We start from the raw sequence: 20,199 nt of genomic DNA on the forward strand, positions 1-20,199 counted from the left end.
AATATCTAACTACCCAAAATTTTTGGCTCATCTGAAACTCCTCTGTCCAATGAGGCATATTGATTTGGTTAGAATTAGAAATTGAGTTGATATTCTAAACAGCAATGTAATTAATAAGATTTGTAGTTCTGGTAGTGAACTAAACATAATTGTTTATTCAGGTAAACAATTCAGATAAACAAACTAAGGTCTACTTAGTTTTTACATTATTGTAGCTAAGAGACAACTTTCTTGAGTATTATACGGTGAATTAAATAGTCTTAATATTTTAACTTAATAAAGGCAGAAGAAGAACTCTAAGCAAATTTCAAACAGAATCTTTCCTGTTTCTAATTAATCTTGAAACTCAAAGTGTAAAAAGGATCCCAGTTATATTGAGGACATTTATCAAAATTTATACTTTAAAACAATGGGATCATTAAAAAGCAAACATTTCATTAGGAACTTAGAATTCAGAATGGTTATTTTAGTAGTAGGCTTCCCAGGTGGCAGTTGTGGTAAAAGAACCTGCTTGCCAATGCAGGAGACATAAGAGATGCCAGTTCGATCCTTGGGTCAAGAAGATCCCCTAGAGGAGGGCATGGCAACCTACTCCTGTATTCTTGCCTGGAGAATCCCATGGACAGAAGAGCCTGCTGGGCTACAGTCCATAGGGTTGCAAACAGTCGGACATGACTGAAGGGTAAACTTAGCATGTACACATGTATTTTAGTAGTGCTTTAAAATAAAACAATTTGTATAAAATAGTTTACCAAAAAAAAAAAGTTTACAATGAAAATGTCAAGAGAATTATTTTTCAAACCATTTTTTAAGCTTGGGAATAATATTCATCTGTTACTTAGATATTTAAAAGACTTTACATGTTTTAAATCTGTGAAACCTTATATATTAAAAATCATAAGCATCTGCAGAATCTGAATATAATTTTATCCAACTTGCTATAAAGCTATAAAAATAAGTTCAGGGTAAAAAGATAAAGATACTGTTCTTTACCCTTGTTTGGTTTCTGATCATATACAGAAACATCACAACATTTTTTGAACAAATAAATGAAGAGTTATATATATTCAGAGTCTACAGTATTTTGTTCAATTTGCTATATTCTGTTTTTTATTTTCTGTAGTAAATTAAAATAACATTTTTATTTGTTAAATATATTGATTGTATATTAAGAAAACAATAAATTTCAAGAAATAAAATATTCATCAAAATCATATACTCAAACTACGTAGTAACAAGGGCTGGGGACATTCACACTATATTTTTGGGTTACATATTTAATTATGTCAGGTTTTTTAAGGAGAATAAATGTTATGCATTTAATTAAAGCTTTTTTCAACAAAGACTCTATTATCCAATGTCTAGGTACTGTTTCTGATCACATTGAGAGAGTCTATAGAAGAGCTGGCAGCAAAAAACTTTGGTTCGTATTAGCGTCCTTGTCATTATGTTTTTTTAATTGTGTTATCATATTCAGTATCCTAAAGATAATGGACCAGTGTTAAAGGTGCCTAGTCATTCTAATTTTTCCTTTTAAGTTCCGAGGTTGCAGCCCTGTGAGTGCCTACTTTCTAAGGATCTGCCTGCATTGCATTTTATCTTGATTCATCCAAGATATTAAAAGCATGTCTGGGAGTAAAGACATCTGTAGGAATAGAACCTGGAGAGGATGCACTGGCATGATGTTCTAATGACTCCTTCCTATCCTGCACCTCCTCTGTCGCAGCAGGTGCTTTAGGTTCTAATTTGTATTTTGGAAACTTGTTCTGTTATATAGGGTCATGAAGAGACCAGTGTTTCGTTTAAACACAAGCAAAATACAATATACTTAGAAAATAGTTCTCTCATGGCTTATGTTTAATGAATCCTAATGATTGTAGTTACTGCATAAAAAGTAACTGATATGTTCTGCAGAGGTAGTCTCTTCCTAGAGACTGAGGAAAACTTAGGTAAGTTGAGCTAAGATTGTTTACATTCACAATGGGGTAGGTATGCCTAAATGCATGCCCTCTGCATTTTTGAAGCAATTCTAACAGTTCTACTAGCAGAATCTAACATTTTGGAAATTAATAGTATATAAATATACAGAGATATATTTTAATAACCCATTATTATCTAATTTTGAAAAAAGAAATCTCAAGGAAGTGTCATGTCATAAGAAACTCCCTTAACTTCAATGAACCTCAGTTTTCTAATCTCTAAAATAAAAGGATTAGACAAAACATCTCTTAGCAGTATTTTCAACTCTAATTTTTAGTAAATATACTATTCCAGTCAAGAAGAAATTATGTAATAAGCCTATGGTTAAGTCTCAGATTTTCGCTGTAAGTTCTCAGCACAGTAAGGCATGCAAACAAATAGATGTTGCTTTTTAGTCAGTAAATTTCAAATCTGGTCTGTAATCTTTGGTTAAGCAAACCTACTTTTACTTTATGTTTAATACTTGTATTTTAGATAAATCATTAGCAAACGTTTAAAGTCCTGACTGTTATGTTTAAAAGAACAAACTCCTAGAAGTTTTATTTACTGTATTTTCCCTTTTATGGCTTTCCACTGACACACCCAGGTTGGCGGTACGCTACGGGGCTGCATTTACCCAGAAATTTTCTTCCTCTATAGCCCCACACATTACTACTTTTCTGGTACATGGGAAACAGGTAACATGCACAAATTGTCGAAACTCCAGCTGCTTGAAATGTGTGGGCTTATTTGCGTTCTCAGGGTTAAATATGTCTTTTGATCTTATAGTGTGTGGGTGAAAGCTTCTCTAAAAGTAGGAAGTGTTTGTTTCACTAACTTTTCAGATATGACTGAATTTTCTACTAGTTCATCTATGTTGAGATTAAGCAACGTGTTTTTTATAGGTCAACTTCCATGGATATCCTGAAATACAAGGAAACACCTTTAAACCTACATTTTTATTTTATTTTCTCCATCTGAAAGTTCCACATGGATTTTTACTTTTGATGGGGGGAAAATGTTTTATGTATTGCATGTGCTGTGCTTAAAAATCTGTTCTTACAGTCTAAGACTTTTTCAGAAATGTTAAAATAGTAGTGTGAATTACTTCCTTCAACATTCTGGCAAGGGAAAAAAAAAAAAACAACGCTGGTATCTCATTGTATCACTTCCTAAAATTGAGTACTAAGCGAATTCCCTAATCCAGGGATTTGGTTACTAGGCACCAAAGTAAACTTAATTTAAAGTGGTTATAGGAATAGTGTCATGTACCCGTGACAGTCTTAATGATAAATTTTTTAATACAAAATCAGAATAATCAATTCTTCCTCCTACACCATTCCCTGACAAAGGGATAGTTAGGCTTCCTTTTCTTTCTCTTTAAGTTGTTAATGGTAGGAATAATGCTGGTGGCAGAGGTGAGGGTGAAGCTATCCCTCCCTAATTCTAGATAGTCCTACAGTCTGGAAGATTTCAGCTGTGAGGTCCAGTGTCTTGGGGTCAGTGTTTCATCCTTATTATTAAGTGAGGACCTAATTGGGCAGGTTTTTTAATTCCCCCCACTCAGGGGCCCATTCAGTCATCATTTAGATTTGTCAACCTCTGGCGTGCTCTCTTCTTTGCCCCCAGGTCGGTGGTGCGCCATGCAGCAAGTCTTTTAAGTAAACTAGTGGACAGCCTGGCCCCATCCATTACTAATGTTTTAGTGCAGGGCAAACAGGTAAGTAGCTGATTTTCAGACTCTTGGTCACAGTCACAACGATTTCTGGGTAGGACCCTGGCTTTTAAATCTGGCAGGCCTCAGCATCTCTCACAACCACATTTACAGTGGCTCAGGCATTTCTACAGAAGGCTCCTTCCCCAAGCAAAATCTAGTCCTAAAGAAGCACAGATACAGAATATCTGTGCTGCACCTTAGAGATTTAATTTTAAGCTCCTGTGTTAACTTGAGATCAGTGAAGATACTGACAAAGAAAATGGTATGACACCTACTAAAGCTCTCCAGACAGGCTTAGGATAGGTGGGGCAACGGTAGGGAGTAGTGAAGGGCACATTCTCCTTTTTACTTCACTAGAGCTCTTCTCCCCATTAGAAATGCACTGGCTCCCCAGATGCCTAACCCTCTGAGCCCCTCTCCTTCCAGGTTCTCCCCTCCCACCAGGGCCAACTCTTGCCAACTCTTCCTCACAGAAAACCATCTCCAGTTAGCAATCCCTTTCTCCTCTGGGTTCTCAAAATAGGCCTGTTACACTTTTTGCAGACTGCCCTGGATCCCGGTTCATTTGAATGTGTGTCTCTCACAGGGTAGACCATGAACCCCTGGAAGTCAGGGCCCATGTCTTGTCCAGCACCGTCCCTTTGTGCCCACCATGGTCTTGTAGAGGCACTTGGTGAATGTGGATTGAATTGAGCCTGTGCATGTGGGTATGTGGAGTGGGATATGGCTGCTCATTTTTTGTTTTTCTGTAAGCTCTAATTACTTGGCTGAATCATCATTTGATTGGAATGAAAAGCTGTATGCTTTCTATCTCTTCTTTGGGAATATGTGTGCTTTATCATGTCTTCCTGACAATTAACCTAGGGATATAATTCGCTTTAATAATGCAAAAAACTTTAACCCTCTTTGATGGAATCAACCCATTGTTCATATCTCAGGGCTCTTAGTTCATTAAAATTGAAATTATTTCATCTTGACATCAAAGTTTTGAAATGTTGAAAGAATAAATGATCCTATTCTGTAATATTTAATGACTAAAAATTATTGTACTAATAAAATTCCTGAGAAAAAATTTAAATCTCTTCATATATATTACATTATAATATATTTTCATATATATTATATTTCTTCATATATATTATTATAATATATATATAATATATATACATATTTCATATGTATTATTATCCAAGTTATTAAAAGAATTTTCATCCTTCTTTATCAGCTAAATAGACCAAGGCACAGGTAGTAACTTACTGGATGCCTTTTCTCATTGCAATCCTCAGATCCAGCCACAGAGTTCTGTATTTTTGCCTTGGACTGAGCCACCTCTTAAAGAAAGTAAACAGGCTTTGGGAAGCTATTTTTCCTTGGATTTTAGGCCCCTGTAGTATATCTGAAAATACAGTTAACTCTGTGACATATGAATGAATGAGAAGGTTTTGGAGATCTCTGAGGTCACTGGCATTTGGCAGTTGGAGAGGGGTTTGGTAGGTTATGGTTGGTCATGTCCATTCTGTGCACTATCTAGAGGGTGATTGCTGCCTATGATCCTGAGACTCTGTTCCCCAGATCAAAATCCTAGTGCCTTGGAACCTATCCTGAGGCTGTGACTGGACTGTTGTCCACCAGACCAGCACATCTCCCAGGGAAACAGTCAGTTACAGAGTTGGGTACCTGAAGGCTGACAGCCCTGTTCCAGGTGTATGGAGTCTATTCACTGACTGCATCTTAACCTTTTTAAAAGAGGAAGTGAAAATGGAGCATCCCGAGTTTGCCTTTGCTCATTTATGAAATGCCACCCTGAGAACTGAAGTCATGCTGCTTCTACCCTTCTGCACTTTCAGATCACCTCAAGCTCTCTGGAATGAAATAGTGGTTTAGTCATCATTGCTTCCTTCTGTTTGTTTTTTTCTTTACAAGCTGACAATTTAATAAACGTAATCGCACTTGGACTAACTGGTTGATACCACTTGTGTTGCAGTAAACTAGCAATTCTCAGTTTTTAGTCCATCACAAAATTGGGGCAGAAGACCTCTATTCTGCTTTCTGCTCTCATGTCAGAAAACACAAGGACTCTTTGATATCCTCTTCTTTTTCCTGCCTCTTTTAATTGTGCCCTGTGCAAGGAAGAGGAAATGAGGAGGAAGGAGGGGATGCAGATTCTTCTGGGTGGCAGAGTACTAAGACAAGAGGAGAGAGGGGGAGCAGAGTATTTATTCCTCTTGCCTAGCCTCAACAGCACTTTTGGCTTTGAATTTTCTTTGCCATTTCCTCTGTGCTTTCTCATTTCGCCGGCTTGTGGGCAGCCTTATTTACTCCCCTCCACAGGCCAGAGATACATCCAAAAGTGTTCCAGCACTCACTGGGTACCTGACTATGCCAGGAAAAGTGGGTCTTCACTACAACTATGTCCTTGTACCTACCTTTGAAAAAGTTACAGTGTTGTTAAAGAGCAAAAACTTCCACATGAGAAACTGTAAAAGAAGTGAAGAACACACTCTAAGATACCAAATTGTATAGACTATGCACTAAAGTAAAACTGTTTTCTCTGAGGAGTTTCTGGTCCTAAAGTCATTCAGAATAATTTTGTCTTAATAGTTATTTATATTCCTTCCCTGCTTTTATCCACTCACCTTCATTCCCCTAGCTGGGACCCTCACCTGCCCTTGTATTTTAGATGAGACTGAACCATCATGAACTCCAATGGGAGTCATGCTTTGAAGGCTATTTTAATAAATAGCAGGAGCAGTTATTCTACCTAATTCCCTAGCTTGCATAGAGTAATTTCAGCCTGCCAGTCATCCTGAGCCTTTAATTTTCTTTTTTATCTATTAGTAGCTAGGAAATTTTTACAATAAAATTCTGCCACCCATAGGTAACTCTGGGTGCCTTTGGGCATGAAGAAGAAGTTATCTCTAATCCTTTGTCTCCGGGAGTGATTAAAAACATCATCTATTACAAGTGTAATACCCATGATGAGAGGGAGGCAGTAATTCAGCAAGAACTGGTCATCCATATTGGCTGGATCATCTCCAATAACCCAGAATTATTCAGTGGCATGCTGAAAATACGAATTGGGTGAGTAAATACTTTGCATTTGCATAAAGAGAATTGTTCAGGTTGTCTTCAGTCTCTCTGAGTGAAGTGCTGCCTCAGATCTGATGGGTCTTTAGGAAAGTGTTTCTTCCCCTAAGTCATAGAGAAAACATCTGGTGATATGAAGAAATAAATACTAGTGGCCTGAAAAATGTCTGTTGTTTATTTGACTCCCATATGAGAAGTAGTGAAGTAACTCTGTTCTCTGATAAAATCAAACACAAGGAGGTTTAAACAGTTGTATCATGTTAAAAAAACAAAAAATAAACAAAACCCCCTACTATGCACAATACTTGTAAAAATTCCTATAAAGTGAATAAGCCTTAAGAGTAAAATGATTTTTTTAGTAAAGCTAGATGTCAAAAAGACACACTTAGATAAAAATTTGGTCCTTTTAAGAATATTATTCTGCATCTGTTTCCCACCAAAATCTGATTTTCAGTCCTTAAAATCATAAGTATTCTCTTTGGAGAAATTGAAAGTAAGGCTCTGGTAATCTTGAATGTTCTTAATTAAGCGTTTTGTGAGGCAGCACAGTAAGGTATGTGACCAGGCTCTGACATCTAGCAGAACTGAGTGAAAGTCCTGACCTGTGCTCATCATCTCAGTAGTCTGGGGTCAACTGGCTGAACCTCCCTCCAACTTTCACTGTTTTATGTGAGATGAAACAAGGTAATATGTTTAAAAAGCCTATAACAACTGCATATAAGTCCTTCTTTTCATTTTTTAAAACATTTTTGTACAAATATCACATAAATATGTTCTAATTGTAAAAAATCAATTAATACTTGAGCATATAGAGTAACCTAGTATATGGCCAATTTGGAGATTGTTCCTCAAATATTTGAAAAGAATATGTATCCTAGCCACAGCAATCAGACAAGAAAAAGAAATAGAAGGTATCCAAATTGGAAAAAAAGACATAAAATTTGTCACTCTATGCAGACATATTACTATATAGAGAAAACCCTAAGGACTCAATGGGCTTCCCTTGTGGCTCAGATGGTAAAGAATCCACCTGCAATATGGAAAACCCAGGTTCAGTCCCTGGGTCAAGAAAATCTCCTGGAGAAGGGAATGGCTACCCACTCCAATATTCTTGCCTGAAGAATTTCATGGACAGAGGAGCCTGTGAGCTATAGTCCATGGGGTCACAAAGAGTCAGACACAACTGAGTGACTAACACATGTACACAAGGACTCCACAAAAATTACTAGGTCTAATAAATGAATTCAGCTCAGTATCAAGATACAAGATTAACATTCAGGGATTGATTGCATTCATTTATACTAACAATGAAATATCAGGAAATGTAAAAAAAAAAACAAAACAAAACCAACCTTTTAAAATTGCACCTCCCCCCAAAATAAATAAATAAAATACCTAGGAATAAACCTGACCAAGAAGATGAAAGTTTTATACACTGAGAACTGCAAAACATTAATAAAGGTGATAAAAGAGGACTCAAAGAAATGGAAGAATATCCCATGCTCTTGGATTAGAAGAAATAATATTGTTAAAATGGCAATACTGCCCAAAGCAATCTACAGATTTAATGCTATTCCTTATCTAATTATCCATGACATTTTTCACAAAACTAGAACAAATGATACAAACATCTATATGGAACTATAAAAAATGCAGAATTTCTAGAGCATTCCTGAGGGGGGAAAACACATATCTCCCTCAAACTTCAGGCAATACTACAAACCTACAACAATCAAAACAGTATCATATTAATACAAAAACAGGCAATCTGATAGTGGAATAGAGGACCCAGAAATAAACCCACAGTCAATTCATCTTCAACAAAGGAGGCAAGAATATAAAATAGGGAAAAGACAGTCACTTCAGCAAGTGGTGCTGGGAAAGTTGGACAGCTGCATGTAAATCAGTGAAGTTAGAACACACCCTCACACCATGCACAAAAATAAATTAAAAATGGCTTAAAGACTTAAACATAAGACATGACACCACAAAACTCCTAGAAGAGAACATAGGGAAAAACATTCTCTGACATAAATTGTACCAATGTTTTCTAAAGTCAATCTCCCAAGGCAATAGAAATAAAAATAAATGGGACCCAATCAAACTTCCTTTGCACAACAAAAGAAGCCATTAAAAAAAAAAAAGAAAGAAAAGACAGCCTATGTAATGTAATGGGAGAAAATATTTGCAAATGATGTGACAAACTAGGGCTCACTCTCCAAAGTGTACAAACAGTTCATACAATAAAAAAACCTAATCAAAAACTGAGAAGACCATAATAGACATTTCTCCAAAGAAGACATACAGATGACCAGTTGGCACATGAAAAAATGCTCAACGTCACAAATTATTAGAGAAGTGCAAATCAAAACAAAAATGAGGTACCACCTCACATTGGTCAGAATGGCCATCATTAAAAAGTCTTACAAACAACAAATGGTGGAGAGGGGGTGGGGAAGAACCTTCCTACATTGTTGGTGGGAGTGTAAGTTGGTACGGCCACTATGGAAAGTAGTGTAGAGGTTCCTGTGAAAACTGAAAATAGAATTATTAATACCATATGGTCTAGCAATCCCACCCCTGGGCATATACCCAGACGAAGGTATAATTCAAAAAGATACATGCACTCCTATGTTCATAGGCTCATTGAAAAGAACATAGTGAGTCTCTGTCAGGCACAAAAACATGTGATTGTGTGTGAGTGGGAATAAGTGGGAATACAGCGTGCTAATTTTGTGATTAAATCAATATCTTTACTATTTCTGTCCTACTTGAACTTCAGTTGCTGTTAAGGTGTTCTCCTGATTATGAATGTGTCAATTTCCCCTTGCATTTTTATCAGTTTTGCTTTATATATTTTAATGCTTTGTTTTTGTTCATGTTACCTTTTAATGACACAATTTTGCTTGTGTCATTTATTTTCTAATTGAATTATTTTTAAAAAGTTATTTTTAATTTCAAACATCTACAAAAGCATAGAAAATAGTGTAATAAAACCCATACTATTACTGAGCTTCAACAATATCATCATATAGCCAATTTTATTTCACTCATACCTCCCAACTACTCATCTCATCCACAGTCTCCTCTGATTCCATCATGTCATTTAATCTGTAAATACTTCAGTATGTATCTCTAAGACGTAGAGACTTTTAAAAAGCATAACCATGATCCCATTACAATTGTATAAAATATAACAAATGAATTCCTTTTGTTTAATGTTACTACCATATTACATTTTGTTTAATATTACTTCTTTCTTTTTTTATTGTTATTAACTTGGTATACTGTTTTCCATTTGTTTACCTTCAGTGTTCTTTTTTCATTTTGATTAGGTATGTCTTTTATATTTAACATCTGTGCTCTATTTACTTTTAATCTAATCTGAGATTATCTTGTAATAGAAATATATATGTCATATTTTTGCCATTTCATTTCTATTTTGACTTATTCCTGCCATTTTATTTTGTTTTCTAGTTACCATGCTTTCTTGTTCTTACTTTTTTCTTTCTTCTTTATTGCTAGGTTGATACCCTTTCATTTCTTAGTTTTAATTTTGCATGTGAGTATGAAGCACTTTATGTAAAATAATCACCCATTTTTTTCCTTCAAAAGATTACATTAAAAACTAGTTGCTTTTGGGGAATTCTTTGCATGCCTCTTTTATAAATAATTCTCATTTTTTAAATTTAGACATACTTAAGAGCAGTCTTCATTTCAGCCTTGTTTGAAATAGTCAAACACTGAGAATAACATATCCATCAGTAAGAAATAGTTCAAATAAGTTGTTAGCCATATAATAAAATGTTTTGCCACCATTACAAGAAACAAGATAAGGTTAATACACTGGCATTTATAAATTGTTGTTACTGTTCAATCACTAAGTCATGTCTGACTCTTTGTGACCCCATGCCTGGACTGCAGCATGCCAGGCTTCCCTGTCCTCTATTTTCCAGAGTTTGCTCATGTTCATGTTCATTGAGTCAGTGATGCCATCTCACCATCTGATCCTCTGCCTCCCTCTTCTTTTGCCTTCAATATTTCCTAGCAGCAGGGTCTTTTCAATGAGTTGGCTCTTCACATCAGGTAGCCAAAGTACTGAAGCTTCAGTATCAGTCCTTCCAGTGAATATTCATGGTTTATTTCTTTTAGGATTGATTTGTTTGATCTCCTTGCAGTCCAAGGAACTCTGAAGAGTCTTTTCCAGCACTCACAATTCAAAAGCACCAATTCTTCAGTTCTCAGCCTTCTTTATGGGCCAACTCTCACATCTGTACATGACTACTGGATAGACCATAGCACGGACTCTGTGGACCTTTGTTGGCAAAGTGATGTCTTTGCTTTTTAACACACTGTTTAGGTTTGTCATAGCTTTCCTTCCAAGAGGCAAGCATCTTCTAATTTCTTGGCTGTAGTCATCATCCACAGTGATCTTGGAACCCAAGAAAAAAATCTGTCACTGCCTCTACTTTTTCCCCTTCTGTTTGCCATGAAGTGATGGCATTTATAAGTATCCAAGATAAATTAAGTGAAAAAAGTTGCAAATTTTTTCCATTTTTTATCAAATTATTGTGTGTATATATGTGTCTGTGTGTGTGTGTGTGTGTGTGTCTATGTGGAAAAATATATATAAAATCACTGTCAGTTATTCTCTGTGAGAGATTTCTACTTTGTAAGTTGTGTTGTTCAGTTTTATTTAAATTATTTTAGTTGAAGTTATTAGTTTTCAAACTATTTGCCTAATTTCAATTAGAGTATATCTCAGATGAGCTTCCTATTCTTTATCTCCTCTTTCTTTTGATTGAGAAGTGAACTCATTCTGCATAGAATTTGATCTGCCTTTTTACCCCTTAAAATAGTTCCTTTCATATATTATTAATAGGATGTATTCCTATTAGTTATAAGAACTGTGAATTATATCCTGATTGTTCAGTTTCTGTTAGCTCTAAAATTTTCCACTTCAACTTTTGTCTACGTGTGAGGATGCAGAAATGGGTCTTCATGTGAGTTGTCTCTAAATGAAATGTGATTCTTCATATCCATACAATCATTAAAAGTATTCTATTGTCACAGATTAAGGCATTTCTCTGAGGCTGACTTAGGAGTATAGGTTATAACTCTTCCAAAACACATTCTTTGTAATAAATGATCTGTTCAGGAGACTCTTTAAGCAGTAGTCATCCTTGCTGTGACTTAAGCAAAGGCTTAGAGTGAAAGTTAACGTTCCCCAGTATTTTACAATGCTATATTTTTCAGCCTCTAGTAGTTTTCCCTTTACTGTGTATCCAGCATTTTAGGCTGATTTATGTTCTCTCAAAAATCCAACATAATTTTCTTTCTTGAATTCAAATCTGACCTGAAGCTTCATTCTCTGCATGGAAATGAAATATGTTTAGTTTATTCTAAAAATAGTTTTCTTCCTGTTTTTGTATCTTCTGTTCTATATGTTCAATGTCTTCTGTGAGAAATATTCTTTTTTCCTTAAATTGTCTCCCAAAATAAAAATGTCAGGACAAAGCATGTGACTTAGTATCTTATGATAGAAGAAAACTTCATGAAGAAATTTGCCAGACAGCTTTATTCACTGTCCTGAAACTCATCCTGGAATCAGTTGTGGCATTATATTTCTATTATGGGTATTAAGAGTGTCCCTGCCCAAAATTCTGTGTGTATTTCCCCCATGTGATGGACTCATAGGGTCAGCTCTAAACACTGGGACATTGTCAGTTTGGGATAAGTCTAATTTTTTTTTTAAATAAAAAGTAATTTATTTACAAATCAGTAAGTGAAAGAACTGGGATTTATACCCATACTGCCTGACTTCAAAGTTCTTGTTCTTCGTTCTTAAGTACTATTGTGCATAGTTTTACTTGCATGTACTATTGCTCTTGTCTTGGGAATAGGCCTTACTGTTTTGTTTTTGTTTTTTCCTAAAACCTTGACCTTATAGTCCCTTCTACTTAATCTCAACCTATGACCCATTTTATATTCAAGTATTCATGTAGCAGCTCCTGATGGTTTTTGTCATTAGTCAGTCTAGGACCAGTACTGTTCAGCATTGTACAGTAAAAGGCACACTAAGGAGGCCAAACAATTCCAAGTTAACAACCATAAAAAATAAGATTTTTGCCTCCTATATTCATGAGACCAAGGAAATGGGGATGATATGAAACTGATTCTAAGTTATCCCCTTGTGCAGTGCAAGAGCTATATTAAGATGCTATAAAAATTCAACAAAGTTAAGTAACTTGCCCTTGGTTGCAAGACCAAAAACCAGAATTTGAACCTAGGGTGAATGACTCCAGAGTTCATGCTTCCCTATCTGTCTTCCAGTTCTCATGTCTATAAAACAGGGAGGCTGTCCCTGCTTTGGCTTCCTCATTAGATCATGGGGGTTCTAGGCAAGGAATGTGAAGGTCTTTTTTAAAGGATAAAACTTAAACAGTATTGGTCTGACATTTGAGATCCTCTATCTTGTGGCATTTGGAGAACAAGTATCTTTGGGGATTTCTTTTTGCATGCCACAAATCCCAAGGAGGAGGATCCCATGCCCCACCCACCCCCACCAACAAACACACACATACTTATCTTCCAATTCTAGGTTTTCAAAGACCTGCTCCCACAAGAAACATCCACTCTAGAAGTATCCCTTTCCACCATTGATTCTCATTCCACCTTGATTCTCATTCAAGGCCCAGTGGAATGATCCCCAAGCATTTCATATAGAAACCATGATGCAGTATTCCTTTTGGATTCTCCACTGCCATCTGAGATGGTCTCACCCCTCCATCACCTGGTGGGACTTCATGAAACACAAGGTAAACACTCACAGATCCTCCTGTGCCTACCCACAGTGCTCCTCCACCATATTAATAGAAAGGTTTTGGAACCCTGTCTCTACTCAAGGGATATCTTAACCACCTCAGAGAATTGCAGTTATCCTGTCTGTGGAGCTTGTGATAGTGCCTCTCTGAAAAGAAAAAAAGATATTTTTGTATCTTTTTAGTATATTCTTATTAGTCTTTATTCTTAATAAATTTCACTCAGACCTCAGCTCCTTAAGTGAATGGCTTCTGGGCATGTTAATATACTTCTTGCAGCAACACATACTCTATTTATGTGTCTTTAAAAAATTTACCTTGAATTAATTCCTGAAAGGTTATAATTTGCTTAAAATTGATGAAAAATTATTCATTTATAGAGTCCTTGAGTGTCAAATTTTTTATCAATTGTTGGATTTGTTATTCTTTTAAGTCACCCATTTGTAGCATGATTTTAAAAGAAAGAAGGGAAGGGATTTATACAAAACATTCTTTTTTTTTTCACTTCCTTATAAATTAATTAAAGCATTCCAGACTCATTTATATGTGACTTTTTACTGTTGTTTCTATCATTTAAACGTTGAGTATGATTAAAGCTCCAGGAATTGGTGATGGACAGGGAAGTGCTGCAGTCCATGGGGTCACAGAAAGTAGGACACAACTGAGCGATTGAACTGATGATTAAAGAGACTGATAGCTTTAGTCAGCTTTAACACCATATTCTTCCTGAAATGTCAACATTCACTAGGCTGAATGGACATAAAAAATAAGAATATTTGTCAATCAGAAATCTTCCAACAAACAAAAGCCCAGGACCAGATGGCTTCACAGCTGAATTCTACCAAAAATTTAGAGAAGAGTTAACACCTATCCTACTCAAACTCTTCCAGAAAATTACAGAGGAAGGTAAACTTCCAAACTCATTCTATGAGGCCACCATCACCATAATACCAAAACCAGACCAAGATGCCACAAAAAAAGAAAACTACAGGCCAATATCACTGATGAACATAGATGCAAAAATCCTTAACAAAATTCTAGCAAAAAGAATCCAACAACATATTACAAAGATCATACATCATGACCAAGTGGGCTTTATCCCAGGGATACAAGGATTCTTCAATAATTGCAAATCAATCAATGTGATACACCACATTAACAAATTGAAAGATAAAAACCATATAATTATCTCAATAGATGCAGAGAAAGCTTTTGACAAAATTCAACATCCATTTATGATAAAAACCCTCCACAAAGCAGGCATAGAAGGAACATACCTCAACATAATAAAAGCCATATATGATAAACTCACAGTAAACATTATCCTCAATGGTGAAAAATTGAAAGCATTTCCCCTAAAGTCAGGAACAAGACAAGGATGCCCAGTCTCACTACTATTCAACATAATTTTAAAAGTTTTAACCACAGCTATCAGAGAAGAAAAAGAAATAAAAGGAATCCAGTTTGGAAAAGAAGATGTAAAACTCTCACTGTTTGCAGATGACATGATCCTCTACACAGAAAACCCTAAAGACTGCACCAGAATATTACTAGAGCTAATCAATGAATAGAGTAAAGTTGCAGGATATAAAATTAACACACAGAAATCCCTTGCATTCCTATACACTAACAATGAGAAAATAGAGAAATTAAGGAAACAATTCCATTTACCTTTGCAATGAAAAGAATAAAATACTTAGGAATAAATCTACCTAAAGAAATAAAAGACCTATATGTAGAAAACTATAAAACACTGATGAAAGAAATCAAAGAGGGCACAAACAGATGGAGAAATATACCATGTTCATGGATCGGAAGAATCAATATAGTGAAAATGAGTATACTACCCAAAGCAACCTGTAGATTCAATGCAATTCCCATCAAACTACCAATGGTACTTTTCAGAGAACTAGAATAAATAATTTCACAATTTGTATGGAAATACAAAAAACCTCGAATAGCCAAAGCAATCTTGAGAAAGAAGAATGGAACTGAAGATATCAACCTGCCTGACTTCAGGCTATATTACAAAGCAACAGTCACCAAGACAGTATGGTACTGGCACAAAGACAGAAACATAGATCAATGGAACAAAATAGAAAGCCCAGAGATAAATCCATGCACATATGAACACCTTATCTTTGACAAAGGAGGCAATAACATGCAATGGAGAAAAGACAATCTCTTTAGCAAGTGGTGCTGGGAAAACTGGTCAACCACCTGTAAAAGAATGAAACTAGAACACTTTCTAACACCATACACAAAAATAAACTCAAAATGGATTAAAGATCTAAATGTAAGACCAGAAACTATAAAATTCCTAGAGGAAAACATAGACAAAACACTCTCTGACATAAATTGTAGCAGGATCCTCTATGACCCACCTCCCAGAATATTGGAAATAAAAGCAAAAATAAATAAATGGGACCTAATTAAAATTAAAAGCTTTTGCACAACAAAGGAAACTATAAGCAAGGTGAAAAGACAGCCTTCAGAATGGGAGAAAACAATAGTAAATGAAGCAACTGACAAAGAATTAATCTCAAAAATATACAAGCAACTCCTGCAGCTCAATCCTAGAAAAATAAGCGACCCAATCAAAAAATGGGCGAAAGAACAAAACAGATATTTCTCCAAAGAAGACATACAGATACGTAACAAACACATGAAAAGATGCTCAACATCACTCATTATCAGAGAAATGCAAATCAAAACCACAATGAGGTACCACCTCATGCTGGTCAGAATGGCTGCTATCAAGAAGTCTACAAACAATAAATGCTGGAGAGGGTGTGGAGAGAAAGGAACCCTCTTACACTGTTGGTGGGAATGCAAGCTAGTACAGCCACTATGGAGAACAGTGTGGAGATTCCTTAAAAAATTGGAAATAGAACTGCCATACGACGCAGCAATCCCGCTGGGCATATACACCGAGGAAACCAGAATTGAAAGAGACACGTGTACCCCAGTGTTCATTGCATCACTGTTTACAATAGCCAGACATGGAAACAACCTAGATGTCCCTCAGCAGACGAATGGATAAGAAAGCTGTGGTACATATACACAATGGAATATTATTCAGCTGTTAAAAAGAATGCATTTGAATCAGTTCTAATGAGGTGGATGAAGTTGGAGCCTATTAAACAGAGCGAAGTAAGTCAGAAAGAAAAACACCAATACAGTATATTAATGCATATATATGGAATTTAGAAGGGTGGTAGTGATGACTCTATATGTGAGATAGCAACAGAGACACAGATGTAAAGAACAGACTTTTGGACTCTATGGGAGAAGGCGAGGGTGGGATGATTTGAGAGAATAGCACTGAAACATGTATATTATCATATGTGAAATGGATCACCAGTCCAGGTTCGATGCATGAGACAGGGCGCTCAGGGCTAGTGCACTGGGAAGACCCTGAGGGATGGGGTGGGGAGGGAAGTGGGAGGGAGGGTCAGGTTGGGGAACACATGTACAGCCATGGCTGATTCATGTGAATGTATGGCAAAAAACCCCACGATATTGAAAAGTAATTAGCCTCCAATTAAATTTTTAAAAAAGAATATTTGTCTTGGTCATGGTACGTGTTACCCATAATTCTCCTGCACTATGTATGCTTATATCTCTCTGTTTTAACCCCTCTCTCTCAGATTTTTTGGTTTTGTAATTTTATTTATTTACATCACCCACTGCTTCAATTGCTTTAAACCAATACCACCATGTTTCTTTTCTCTTTTTCCCAAGGTTAATCCTGCCAGTGCAATTTCTTTGACATTACTGCTATCAGGCACTCCAGTGAACAAAATTAAACTGCTCACAGGATTGGTATTCTAGTCTGATAATGATTTGATTTGCTGTCTTGTTATTGATTTGTGCTCCAGCTTTCAGGTTGAAATAGATCAAGTTCCTGACAGGTCCATTACCATAAAGACCTCCAATCAACTGTTTTCTGCTCTAGGTCTGTCATTCAGGAGATAACCCCTGAGGATATATGTTATCAAATCTTTTTCATCACAGCTTTTCCTACTGCCAGGTCATCCTCTGTAAGCAACTATGATCATTGCATGTCTTCTAGTGCCCACAGGTGCATCTGTGGATCACACATCCAGTGCTTAGAGAAGTCCATTGGTGTCATAGGTACCAGGCCTATGGAGATAGGGAAAAGGAGATAATTGCAGCTCTGAGTTCATTAGCATAGTTTGATACTCATTCACAGGACTTTGCTTTTGACATTTGATATGAGGTAAGAAAGTGAGATGATAGAGTTCTATCTCTATTTTGTTGTGATTAGATCACAGGTAGGGTGGATGAGTGACTGTTCTCCAGTTACTAGACAGGAAGCTCACTTTGCCTCATCAAATTGTCACCCTCTCTGTATTAATAGGAATCAAGCAAAATATCCCTTCTTGCAGCTTTCTCATTTCCTATCATATAGCTTAGTAAAATGCTTGCACAGACAGTTATTCATTCACTTGTTTGGCAGTAAACTTGGCAAATACTTCTCAGTATCTTGAAATAAACTCAAAATAATTACTTTAAATGTTGTTTCTTGCTATGGATCAGTGCTATTGTTTATTGCTTTTTTTTTTTTTCCCCAGAAAATGTCAGCTGTTTTTGATTTGCCAATGATGTCAGATTTCCATGAACTTTATTTTCTATTTCACTCCTTAATTGGGGCAGGTTGGAAAGAAAAATGCCAGTACATACACAATTTGCTAACCAACCTCACATCCCAGAGAGCTTTTAGAAGGACAAGCTAACTCCCAGGACTGTGTAGGAATACTAGTCTGCCTCTTCACATTTTTCTAGCAGTGTGGAGGAATTCATTGTCAAGTCAGACCATGATACATTTGAAGGTTGATCTGGTCAGTCATGTGTATCTGCCTCTTTCTCATTTGCTTATTGGCAAGTAGAGCATGTCCCTGATTCTTTAGACAGACTGAATTTATAAGGATCTTGTCCAAGGATAACCTTCATTCTTTTGACCTTTCACAGTTGCTTGCTTTCCCCATTTTGCATTAACTGCTTTTACACTGGAATTGTCAAATCAGGTTTGGTGACTTTGTCAGCAGCAGTGAGGGTAAGAAACCAGATTTTCCCATGCAAAGGAATTAATGCCCTTTTGTATTAGTAATTCTAAAAATGGATTAAAATGTCTTTGATTTTACTCTCTTGGTTATTGACTTTCTCTAAGTCTCTGATGGTTCATATCTAAGGCTGTTTTGATATGAGCTCTGTTTTAGTCTTTTGAAGAATTCCAAGCTAAACAGATTAATTTTACCAATATTTTTTAGTGAATAATGTGTTTTTTTTAACAGTCTGACAAATAAGATTCATTTGTGCTCAAATGAATGAAAAACAGTCACCTTTCTTCGGTGGCTGCTGAGTACTGTTTTCTGTAATTTTTGCACAGAACTGCTGGGACTTTGTAAATAGAAGTCTTGGGAAAATTTTTAGATCTCCAACTATCTTTGTTTATGGCATTGAAGATTTTAAAATGTAAATGTGATAGATATTGTTTAGTTTTAATAACTCAACTTTTGGGAAGACCTTAAAAAGTGTTTTTAAAATTTTTTAATTATTTATTTTAAAAGAGGATAGATACCTCCTAAAGTTAAATTGATGTGGCACTTGTCCAACCTGAGTCTGAGAGTCAAGTAAAAGGAGTTTGCTAACATAATCTGAACATAACAACTGAACAAAAAAATTGAACTCTATAATTTCAAAAGCTTTTTAACAATTTTTAACATAACATTCTTATTTTTTCTTCAAAATAATTTCATAAAATGAGCTAAACAAGTAATAGTAATATAGTATTCCCATTTAAAAAATAACTTGCTAATGGAGCTCAGTTGGTTAGTGACAGAATTGGTATTCAGGTCTGTCTTTATTGTTTTTGCTTTTCATTCTGACAAAATTTTTAAATGTGTAATAGTAGAACAATTTGGTAAATCCTTATATACTCATTATTTAAATGAGTAAAAGCAATTGTTAGTAATTTGCATTTACTATATTTGCTTCTTTTTTTTGCTGTAGATTACAAAGCAAATCCCAGACATTTTGATTCTTACCCCTCATAATTTTAGTAAGTATATATCTAAAGTAAGGAAGGGTCTTACCTGGTGACTCAGTGGTAAAGAATCTGCCTGCCAGTGCAGGAGACGTGGGCTTGATCCCTGGATCAGGAAGATCCCCTAGAGAAGGAAATGGTTTCTCCCACTCCAGTATTCTTGCCTGGAGAATCCCCCTGGACAGAGAAGCCTGGTGGGCGACAGTCCATGGGGTCACAAAAGAGTCAGACACAACTTAGCAACTAAACAACAACAAAAGTAAGGAAAAGGAAATTTTCTTAATAACCACAGTACCATTATCACACCCAACAAAATTAGCAGTGATTCTGTAATATTACCTGTAATATTACAATATTTTTATTCATGTTTTTCTGGTTGTTACCAGAATGACTTTGTTTTAAAAATAATCAGGGTCTCAAAGAAGGTCCCCACAAGGCACTAGTTGTTACATCTCTTAAGTCACTTTTAATCTAAATACCCCTCACCCCATTTTTCTTTTCATGATGTTAACTTGCTTGGGAAGACTAAAAGGCTGGTCTTTAAA

General features: G+C 35.8%; 1 protein-coding gene across 4 annotated transcripts in view; it reads left to right on the plus strand.

Moving 5' to 3' along the window:
• The window catches only part of PHKB (phosphorylase kinase regulatory subunit beta), a 225,342-nt gene that overhangs the window by 183,788 nt on the left and 21,355 nt on the right, over nt 1-20,199 (plus strand). For 2 of the 4 annotated variants that reach the window (XM_043898383.1, XM_043898385.1), the window contains 3 exons: nt 1,366-1,423; nt 2,567-2,657; nt 6,555-6,757. In XM_043898383.1, the coding sequence (XP_043754318.1) occupies nt 1,366-1,423; nt 2,567-2,657; nt 6,555-6,757 (352 nt within the window). Of the gene's footprint in view, nt 1-1,365; nt 1,424-2,566; nt 2,658-3,588; nt 3,680-6,554; nt 6,758-20,199 lie in introns of all 4 variants that reach the window. The other 2 variants (XM_043898384.1, XM_043898382.1) reach the window with 1 other exon arrangement.

Source organism: Cervus elaphus, chromosome 4 (genome assembly GCF_910594005.1).
Source record: "Cervus elaphus chromosome 4, mCerEla1.1, whole genome shotgun sequence".
NCBI classification, from domain to species: Eukaryota; Metazoa; Chordata; class Mammalia; order Artiodactyla; family Cervidae; genus Cervus; species Cervus elaphus.